The sequence below is a fragment of the Chinchilla lanigera genome, unplaced genomic scaffold (genome assembly GCF_000276665.1).
Source record: "Chinchilla lanigera isolate Chin_1 unplaced genomic scaffold, ChiLan1.0 scaffold00064, whole genome shotgun sequence".
NCBI lineage: Eukaryota > Metazoa > Chordata > Mammalia > Rodentia > Chinchillidae > Chinchilla > Chinchilla lanigera.
In genome coordinates, this window is record NW_004955465.1 from 6,381,113 (window position 1) to 6,392,408 (window position 11,296).

An 11,296-nucleotide genomic window follows, 5' to 3' on the forward strand; every position below is an offset into this window, starting at 1 on the left:
ATCCCAGCACTTGGGAGGCTGAGGCAGGAGGACTGTCAGGAGTTCGAGACCAGCCTGACCTACAAAGTGAGCTCAAGGCCAGCCTGAACTGCATAGTGAGACCCTGCCTCAAAAAGAAGAAAAAACAAAAACAAACAAAAGAAAGCAACAGTTCAAGGCCAACCTGGGCAGCACAGCAAGACCCCATAAAAAAAAACAATGTACTGCACCTTCTGCATCATCAAGTAGCATTCAAGAAAGAATAATGTTTCAAGGCTGAATTCCAAGTGGCTGAGGACATTACTGAAGGGCCCCCCAGCCCCGCCTGGAGTCCTCCAAGGAGCCCACAACCTCGGGGGCAGCTTACAGAGAAGGCCTCCTGCTTCTGCGCGATGTTGGTGTTCTTGTCGCTCCAGTCATACAGCAGCTCCTCCTCCTCGCAGTCGTTGATCCACATGATCTCTCTGGACGTGGCCTGGATGATGTTCTGCAGCTGCCGCAGGTGGTCCATCCGCTCAAAGGATGCTTTCTGCAGGACAAGGTCAACAGCAGCGTTAGAGCAACAACATGCAGGTGAAAAGCATTCTGCAGACCCTCGGTTAAACCTTGGTCTGCCTTTTACCGGGCTGCAGTGGACCTCAGTGATAGAGCTCTTGCCTAGCATGTGGGAGGACCTGGGTGTGATCTCCACCACCGCAAAAGCAAACACACACTGCCGCTCCTTTTATCAAAACAATTCTAAGAGCAGGTAACACTTACTCACCTGGTGCATTTGCTAATCATGTGGTATGGGAAAAGAACTCGCGCGGATTTGTGGTGAATAAGAGAGCACGATTCAAGCAGCCTAATCCTGAAAGGTCCTTTCACTGGGCTGATTGACAGATGGATTGACTGCGGTGCAGGGGACCGAACTCAGGACTCACTCATGGAAAGCAAGCTCTCTACCGCTGACCGCACCCAGCCCAAGAGGCCTTGTTGTATACAGCGATGTTTGCGCTTACTGGGACTTTCTAACGCTAAATCAAGCTCTTCTCGCCCTCTTCTTCCTCACCCCCATTCAAGGTGCCATCTGCTATACCCCCAGGCTCACCAGGAAAACTGTGTGTCACCAAGAGCCACGTTATTTCATCACTACCAACAAGGAAATACATTCATTCCTTAACAACCTACCCATTTAACCACTGCTCAGACTTTCGACCCTATTTTTTTTTTTTTTGGTAGAATTCTGTACATCTTGTTTATAGAGCCTCAATGTCCTTTTTTTTTTGGTTCGGTACCCCTTGTTCATACAGAACTGAGTGAGCCTTTGCTGACTGTACTGTACAGCGCAGTGCTTTAGTTTCATGTTCTGTTATCCATTGCAGTACCGCATGTGAGAGTTACGCAAATAAAAGCAAAGTCACCAAGCTGGAATTTCCTTTGACCACTTCTTTGTAACCTACATACTGTACACAATTCCTCATTTAGCAGCCAGTTCACGGAAGGAGGGAGTCACAGCCTCAACTCAGGACATTAGCAAGGAACATCTGTACCTCTTCAAAAGAGCTGATTTGTAAATGGCAAAGCTTAATTGTTTTAACTGCAAGGATTGAACAACTGTCATTTATGTAACAGATAACCTGAAAACAGAACAGTGCTAGGCACTGTTTTCAAAAAAAGGAAAACAAGAAACTTTTAAAGCTCACTTCAAAAGGAAAAACTCAGGAGCAGCAACAACATCAGCACCTACGAGCCCCTGAGTGAGCACCGCTCCAAAGTCCTAGGTGTGACGCCAACTGGGAGCCCAGGCCCTGCCCCGGCCCAGGAAGTACGTGGTAAGCACAGAACTCAGAAATAAACCCACTTACCAGCAAGTTTTCATATTCCTCCTCCAACTGGTAGATCGCAGACTTCTCACGCTAGAAGATGACAAAAACAGGTTAATGATTTCATGATCCTGGGAATTGCGCAGAAAGAGCAGCTCTTGCTGGGCTGTATCACGAGTCTCACCAGGAGTTCTAGACCGGCCAGGGCTAAAAGTGAGTTCAAGGCCAGCCCAAACTACACAATGAGACCCTGTCTCAAAAAAACAAAACAAACAAAGGCAGCAGCCCTTCCAAACCTCTTGGTGTAGAGCTGGGGATTTAGCTCAGTGGCACAGCACCTGCCTGGCAAGCGCGAGGTGGTGAGTTCAATTCCTGGTACCGGAAAAAAAAACAAAAACAAAACAAACAAAAAAAAAAAACCTCTTGGTATCAGATGCTGGCCTCAGCCCCCTCAGCAGAAAGGGATTTTCTCTGTGAAGTCATTTACCTACAGGACCTTATCCCAGGTGGTTTGAAGGGAACCCTTTGCTGGCCTGTAGTGCCTGCTACAGAGTGAAGGCCTGATCTTTGTCAATTAAAAGCTCCCTGGTTCACGCCTGCAATCCTAGCACTCTGGGAGGCTGAGGCAGGAGGATCACAAGTTCAAGCCCAGACTTCATAACTTAGCAAGATTCTGTCTCAAAATAAAAAACAGGGTTGGGGAGTAACTCAGTGCAAAGGCCCTGGGTTTAATCTGCAGTACTGAAGGATAAAAAAAAAAAAAATTTAACTCTCTGGTCACAAATTTTTTTAAAAGTTTGAAAATATGGTTTGAAAGAACCAGAATCTTAGAGAAATGAGGGAGAACGGCCATCAGGCAGTGTACTCAAGTGGATAAGGCAAAAGGTGTGAAAAGAAGTGAGGATGAACAGCTTTGGTGTCAGATGCTGGCCTCAGCGTTGCTCTAATTGAAAAAATGATTTACGTGGGGCTGGGGATTTAGCTCAGCAGCACAGTGCCTGCCTGGCAAGCGCAAGGTCATGAGCTCGATTCCCGGTACCAGAAAAAAACCAAAGAAAAAAAAAAAAAAAGCCTCAGGTGAGATCCGAGAGGTAACCACGCAGGGAAGAGCAGTGAGTACCTATGCTGTCATTCTCCCAGCCTCGAGTCTGGCAAACAGACAGCTTCAGATGAAATGTGCTTTCCTTCATTTTGCAGGGCTGAGGTTCAAACCTACGGCCCCACGCACACCCGGCCGGTGCTCTACCACTGCACTCCACACTCCAATTACCATGGGGGAAGGAGGCGCCAACCGCATCCTCTGCAGAGGCGTCGCAGTTTCTCCCTCAGAGTGAGGCTCTGCTTTCTGCAGGAACAGTGCTTTACCTGCCTTGGAAGTGCGTCCTTCCAAGCTGTGAACCAGGGCATGTGTGCACAGGCCCCTGACCTTTGGCTCCACTCCTCCCCGCCGCTAACACCCTCTCTGGCAGGTCCATCTCAGTTCACTTCCCCCTCTGTGGAGTTTTTAGAAATTTCCAGTCTCTTGGGAAAGACTAACAGCCGGGCGTGGTGCACACCAGGACTCGGGAGGCTGAGGCAGGAGGACTGTTGGGAGCCCAAGGCCAGCCTGAACCGCGTAGCGAGACCCTGTCTCAAGAGCACAAAAGATAAACAAACAACAACAAAAAAAAAAAACCAGGGGGCTGGGGATTTAGCTCAGCAGCAAAGCACCTGCCTGGCAAGCGCAAGGTCATGAGTTTGGTTCCCGGTACCGGAGAAAAACCAAAAAAAAAAAAAAAAAACAGGAGAAAATAACAGCTTCATCTTTCAGACAATGCTGCCTGGCACAGAGTGATCACAAACCCTCCCAGGTGCTTTCTGGACTGAACAGAAATGCGGCGAGGTACCAGGTCGGCTTTGATCTTGTCCAGTTGCCAGCGGTAGTCCCCGATGGCGTTGTGCAGGCTCCGGTGGCTGTTGATGTGCTGCTCCACCGACGCCAGGTCCACACCCCAGGCCACCATGTCCATCTCCGCCTGCAGAGGGAAGAGAAAGGGAGGTCCCTTGACTGTCCCTCGTCTGCAAGTGACTCATTCTCAGCAAAGTGCCCGGGGAACAGACACAGCTATGCTTCGGATAAAACTAAAGATGTAGAGCTACTTGGGAGGCTGAGGCAGGAGGATTGCTTTAGCCTAGGAGTTCAAGGTCAACCTGGGCCACATAATGAGACTACCTCAGAAAAAAAGAAAAGCTACCAATATGTATTGCAAGCACATACTAATAAAAAAAGATAAAAATAAGGTAAAGAAGAAAAACAAGTTACTATCAAACTCAAGGTCTTAATTTTAATTCATGTTGGCAATTATTTTTAGTACATGTTTGCCATACAAATTCATCATAGGGGGCTGGGGATTTAGCTCAGCGGCAAAGCGCCTGCCTGGCAAGCGCAAGGTCATGAGTTCGGTTCCCGTTACCGGAGAAAAGCCAAAAAAAAAACAAAAACAAATTCATCATAGGGAATTTGTACCTGTGCGTAATATATCTTAAGTCTTTTTTTTCCCATTCCTCTCCCCCTCTTCAACCCTTCTTCCCTGCCCCCATGTAAAAAGCTATTTCCATCTTTTCCTTTCATTCTCTTTTTAATCCTTCCCTTCCTACCCTCCCTGCCTTGTTCCCCTTCCCGTTTGAATAAGATCTTCCTACCTCCCAATATCTATTCATTTTGCTCCTTGTTTACACTTTGGGCTTGCCACACAGAGCAAATAAATCAAAATATTTAAACTTGTGTGTCTGACTTATTTATTTCACTCAAGATTATGGCCTGAGCTGGCCTGTGATCCCAGCACTTGGGAGGCTGAGGTAGGAGGGCCGCCATGAGTTTGAGGCTAGCCTGGGCTACACAGTAAGTTCAAGGCCTGCCTGAACTACATAGAGAGACTCTGTCTCAAAAAAAAAAAGAAAGGAAGGAAGGAAGGAAGGAGAGACAGACAGACAAGCCAGGTGTGGTGGTGCTTGCCAAAAAGGGCTGGGACAGAGGTCAGCGTAAACACCTGGAGTCCAATCCCTAGTACCACCAAAACCAAAACAGACGATACTGCATGGTCCCACAGGCTCTACCCCGGCAGGGCCACCCTCTCCGCCTCCCTCCCAGGAGCATGCGCAAAGTTCCACATCACTTGCATCTCTCGCACAAGCCAGGGACAGACGCTCCAGCCTGTGGGATGGCAGCAAGGACAGCCTGCACATTGTTCAAGCCACACGCCATGCGAGGCTTCAGGAAGCAGGACCGTTTCAGAGTCAGATAACCTGGGCTCCGGGGACTTCGCCCCCCGGCTCCTGCGGCTGTCCTGGCTTTACACCAGAAGCAGCAGGTGCACGCGTTGGGACATTAGCGGGACACCCGGGCTGCAGCGCAGGCCGCTCCCTGCCGGCCGGTGTTTGGTGTCCAGCTGTACGGTATCGAGTATCGGTATCGGACTCGCCCATCAGCAGCCACACAAATCAGGGAGCGAAAACAAAACCCCGGCATGGGAAGACGCGTGCCTGCCTCCTCTCCAGACTATGCTGGTAGGAAGCAGCTCCTTTACCACAGGGGCTCAACAGGGACTCGCAGGAGGAGGAAGAATGCAGGCTACACCGTGTGTGTGGCAGGGGGTGGTCAAAGCCCTCAGTTTGTCGAAAGCCACCAGGGTCACCTGCCTGACCTCAGAGGCGTGATCCATGAAGAGGTTTCTGTTAGAAAACGATGTACCACTGAGTCCATGGGACAGCGCCTTTTTCTGAAACTTAAAAAACGTTTCTGGGTTTTTTGTTTGTTTGGTTTTGGTTTTTTGGTGGTACCGGGAGTCGAACTCATGACCTCATGCTTGCAAGGGAGGCACCATGCCACTGTACTATATCCCCAGCCCTTGAAATTTAAAAATGTTGAGTCTTTGCTACAGCACATTCTTAAAGCCACACCCAGCATGAACACAGAGAACGACAAAGGGTAAGCTGGCAGCTTACACAACCGGCTACTGATTTATTTTATTTTTTTTTTTTTTTTGGTTTTTCTCCGGTACCGGAAACCAAACTCATGACCTTGCACTTGCCAGGCAGGCGCTTTGCGGCTGAGCTAAATCCCCAGCCCCTGGCATGCTGATTTACACGGCATTGGGGCTATGATGTTTTGTAATTTGTTTGGTTCAAAGGTTGCTTTGCCTATCACTAAGGATCCTGAGCTGGGCGTGGTGGTGCACACCAATAACCCCAGCGCTGAGGAGGCTGAGGCGGGAGGATCACCTAGAGTCTGTGGCCAGCCTGAACTACACAGTGAGACCTTATGTCAAAATAAAAAAGGGTCCTGAAGGTGTAGTTCATCCCCATCCATTCAAATCTCCCTTCCCTCCCAAAAGGGCTCAGCGCCACCCTTTCCCTCACTCCTAACTAAGCAAGACACACACACGCAATTATTTAGCATTTGGGGGTATATATTTTTTCTTCTTTAACACTTTCAGGATGAGGGTTCATGTTTCTGGCATGGTGCCAATACATACACACTCCTAAAGAAATATGTGTTTAAAGATTTGAAGGAAGGCTGGGCATGGTGGCACACACCTGTAATCCCAGCACTCAGGAGGCTGAGGCAGGAGGATCATTGTGAGTTCAAGGCCAGCCTGGGCTACAAAGTGAGCTCAAGGCCAGCCTGAACTGCATAGCAAGACCCTGCCTCAAAAATAAATAAATAAATAAATATTTGAAGGAAATGTGAAAAAGGGTTACACTTAGGTTTCTGAGATTATCACTGATTTTGCTCCTTCATATATCCCACCTTCTGTAGTAGTTTATAATCTTTATAATAAATGGGAGAAGCCAGGCATAGTGGTACACACCTGTAATCCCAGCACTTAGGAGGCTGAGGCAGGAGGATCGCCACTGGTTCGAGGCTAGCCTGGGCTACACAGAGAGTTCAAAGTCAACCTGAACTACGTGGCAAGACCCTATCTCAAAAAACAAAAATAGATAGATAGATAGATAAATCAAAATAAAGATAAAATAAATCTGAGAAAAAGTTAACTGATTGAATGACTTCATCAATGTCTAGTGGCAAAAGCCCTCACTTCTTAGGAAAGAATCCACTCAAAAATTTTAAAAAGCTGACATGGGCACACGAGCCAGTGGACCCAGCTTATCAAGAGGTTAAGAGGGAGGATCACCTGAGCCCATGAGTTCAACACCAGCCTGGGCAACAAAAGGAAACCCAATGTCAAATTAAAAAACAAAAGTGGCTGAAGGATTTCAGAACCGTGGTCAAACTGGTTCCACAGTAACAAAAGCTTCTCTCCACATTGCATAACGATCCCACCACAACATATCCTAACATATCCTAACATATCCGCTTTCTCCTCCAGAGAAAGATGGTTCTTTAGCGGTGCGTTTTCATTATAAAATCCCCATCTCCACGGTTTGGGCATAGTTCTACTGTTCATTATAGGGCATAATCACTACATAAACCAACAAAACAACAATTAGCCTCGAAAAATACTCGAGAGAGCCCCAGTTCATCCTACTGCTGCCATGGTCCCACTCCACTCCCACACCAGGGACGCAATGCCTGCCTGCGAGACAACTGACGCCTCACAGATACAAGGTAGGGAACCACGAGCCCGAACCAGAACATCCCGTCCACCCCAGTGGGAGACTGTTTTCAGTGAAAGTAGGGATCTGAATACCTCCCTTTGAGGAGGTCAGTTATCACCCGCACAGAACTGCACATTATTCTTTAGCACCTAACCCCAAGCAACTGCTGCTGCCTGAGGTCCCGAGCACTGAGTGACGAGGACAGGGAGGCTGTGACCCCACCACCCCTAGGTCTCCGGATGCGGGCGTTCGGAGTCTGAGGAGCCACACTTGCCCATCCAGCTGCTGCTCACCCGCTGCTGCCTCATCCACCCCAGACACTCGCTGGTGAGGCGTTTGGTGAACTCGTCCCAGCCGGAGCCGCTCTGACACGTGTACCCTCCGCCACCCTTGGAGCTGGCCCTTCGCACGCGGGGGACGCTGATGGCTTTGTACAGGGCTCGCATCTGCTCCTGGAGCTGAAGCAGCCTGAAAGAGAACGCAAACAATGATCACTGCAGGAAGCGGGCCCAGGACAGCGGTGGCGAACCTATGGCACTCGCTCTGCAGCCGGCTGTTGGTTATCATTGAAAGCACTAAAAGGTTCGCCATCGCTGGGTTAGGGGACACATTCAGGGCAAGTTCCCCCTTTTCTGGGATTCCTGCGAATCACTGCAGAGGCCACATAGGTTTTATTTGAAAACTGTCTTTCTTCATGCACGGCTTGAAACTTGATGGTGTAAACAACATTAAGTCCTGGGAAGATGCCAAGAGCCTGAACCATCATGGAAGTGTCACTGTTGCCACCCAAGGAGGTCGCACCTCAGGGGTCTTGTCCTTGAGCTCTTCCCTGTAGCCCATGCCCGGGCATCATGACAGCAAATTGAGACCATGCGCCTCTGCTTTATTCCTCACTGCCAACTCCAGAGTCCCACTTTCCTATTCATTAAACTGGAGTTGACATCATCCTTTCAGAACCCGCCACCCTGTAAGTGGAGGTGCAGTAACATCCCTTAAGCAACTCAGCCCTCCAAAATAAACAGGACCACTCTGGGAGGCCGAGGCAGGAGGATCGCGAGGTCAAGCCCACCCCGAGCAACTTTGCAAGACTTTTCTCAAAATAAAAAAATAAAATAAAAGGGCAGGGGATGTAGCTCAGCGCAAAGGCCCTGCTTCAATCCCCAGTATCACACAGAAAAATTTACAAAAATAAAAATAAAAAACAGAACGCTCTTGGGCAAATCTATTTCATTCTTCTCGTGGCAGCTTTGTGATTCTACAAAAAGATGAAAGTATGATTTGGGTCGTTTTTTACTGAAGATACAGAAAGCTGCAGAACACCAAGGAAGGAAGGCTTTCCCCAGGAACCTGGTGCTTCTCCCGGAGGAAGACTGGAGCAGAGGGACCGAGCGGGAGTGGGTGTGCGGGGCTGCCCGCTCCGTGCCTGACAACTGCACCTTTTCTGATAGGCGTCGCAGGGCTGGCCCATGTGGCGCATCTCCCGGATCAAGCTGTCAGTGATTTCCATCTGGTCGTTGGCCTGTGCAAAGCATTCATCCAGCTCCCTGCTCCGAGCCAGCTGGATCCCGTCTCCATATTTCAGTTCCTAAAGGAAACAGTTCACAGGAGGGAAAACACATCGTACTGGGAAGGAAAGCTTCGTGTGCGGAAAGGAAGCAAAACCTACTATACGCAGAACAGGTGTCAGGTGTCCCCGCCTCATCACATTGCAAAAGATTCCTCACTGAAAGTGATCCTATGAACTTGAGATTAGGAGGTCACTGAGGGAGACTCAGGAAACAAATTTTGCGGACAGTCTTTTAAATTTTCATTTGGATTTTAAAAGGAAATTCACAGAATGTTCATCTTCCCCTTGCTTCAATATGTGAAATGCGTCCATCTTTTATATTTACATGGAACTCTCATTTATGGGGATTTCACTGTGTAAGAACACTGTTCCAGGAGCTGTGGTGGTGCACGCCAGTAATGCCAGCACTAGGGAGGCTGAGGCAGGAGGATCACCATGAAGTCAAGGCCAGCCCAAACTATATAGCAAGACCCTGTCTCATAAAAAAAAAAAAAAAAAAAAAAAAAGCCGAGAATATAGCTCAGTGCAAAAGGCCCTGGGTTCCTTCCCAAGTACTAGGAAAGAAAATTCCTGTTGAAATGTAACCCCTATCATGAACTATGAAGAAGCGGGACATGTGAGAGGGGATTAATCCCTCTGTGTGATTCGTGGATTACCTTCCGAGTGGGGCTGCTACAAAAGCCAGCTTGGCAAGGCCTCCCGCCCACAGGATCCCCGTCTCTCACCATGTGACACGCTGCACCGCTGGGGACTCCGCCAGCAAAAAGGCATCACTGAATAGGACCCCTCGACCTTGGCCCTGGACTGTGAGCCTAAATATACCTCTGTGCGTTATAATTTAGGCATCTGTGTCACTGTCTTATTAGCAACAGGAAACGGACTAAAACGCCCCCGCTTTCTGCTCTGTTCTGGAAAAGATCATCTGTAAACACCAAGCCTGTGGCAGAGATCGGGGACAGGGATGCACACGGGGCCAGCGGGCTGCAGCCAGCCGCAGGTGGCGGGGGACCTGGTCAGGGCCGGGGAGGGGAGGGACGCTCACAGGCTGCACGATGAGCTCAGCCCGCATCAGGCAGTCGGCGCAGTTCTGCAGCAGCTCCTGGATGGTGTTCTGGTTCTGGAGCCGGGACATGGTGCCCGTCTGCCTGTGGGGCAAAGGGAGAAACCGGCGTAAGTAAGACAGCACTCGCTCAATGTGGAAATAACCTGCAAAAACAGGATAAAAACACTCCTGCGAGACTCTTCGCCCCATTCCCCCAGGTCACACCTTGCCGAGCTCCTTCTCCCCATCTCCAGAGACGTGTGCAGACTTATTTGGTGGGTATGTATCACTTTTCTGAAGCATTTGAGAATAATCATGCTCTGACTCTCAAAGATTTCGGCATATATTTCCCAAGAACAACAATATTCCTTTATCAAACCACTGTACCACTTTCAAAATCAGGGAATTTAAACGAGTATAATACTATTCTCTAATCCACAAACTTTTTCAAATTTCACTACATAGCCTAATAATGTCCTTCATAGCACTGCCCCTCAGGTCCAGACCCAGTCCAGAAATACCCCTCTGATTGTACGAGCACATTTCTGATGCTGTCACTGAGCTATTCCAGTCTCTATCACACTCACACTTGGACCCACAGCTGGGTAAAATGCCACGTCCCCAACGCCGCAGGTCCCTGAGCAGAGGGCTCCCGGGGACAGACACAAAGTGGGAAGACCTCACCGGCAAGTATGGTCAAAGAAAAAAGTAGGTGAGAGAAAAAAGCTAACTCTACAAAAGTATTTTCTGCAATCACAGTAAAAGACACAGTAACGGAAAAGAAATCATGGTGTGAGGAAATGGAAAACGTTAAGCAACGCAAAAAGAAGCCCATCTCCTCTCAAGATGCCGTGAGGATGAATATTTTTCTTGGCAGTGAGTCTAATTTGATGAACATTTCCAATGACCCGCTCTCCAGAAGACTCACACAGAAGCCCTAGAACAGTAACATGTTGACAAAGAGTGTTGTGGACGGTCCACATTTTAAAGAAAGAGATTGGGGCCAGGAATATAGTTCATTAGCACAGCGCCTGCCTAGCAAGCACAAGGTCCTGAGTTTGATTCCTGGTACCAAGAAAGAAGGAAAGAAAGAAAGAGAGAGAGAGAGGGAGAGAGAGAGAGAGAGAGAGAGAGAGAGATGCCAGTTTTGAGCTGCTTTAGAGAAAAAATTAATGTACAGCCTATTTCTACTGCTTCTCTGTACTTTTAGAATAAGGGGCTGTCTTATCATTTCCTTACACATCCACACACTCAACAGACACCGCTCCAGGATTTATTGAAGAATAGAAACTGGGACATTGCCTT

At 48.6% G+C, this 11,296-nt stretch overlaps 1 protein-coding gene across 1 annotated transcript in view; it reads right to left on the reverse strand.

The window, feature by feature from the left end:
• Nucleotides 1–10,094, reverse strand: part of Dsp (desmoplakin) — a gene marked incomplete at its 5' end in the record, with an annotated part of 34,237 nt that extends 24,143 nt beyond the window's left edge. Inside the window, 6 exon segments of the mRNA XM_013521834.1 lie at nt 347–508; nt 1,827–1,877; nt 3,671–3,799; nt 7,676–7,850; nt 8,819–8,967; nt 9,992–10,094. Of these exon segments, the coding sequence (XP_013377288.1) occupies nt 347–508; nt 1,827–1,877; nt 3,671–3,799; nt 7,676–7,850; nt 8,819–8,967; nt 9,992–10,094 (769 nt within the window).
• Between the last annotated feature and the right edge of the window lie 1,202 nt (nt 10,095–11,296).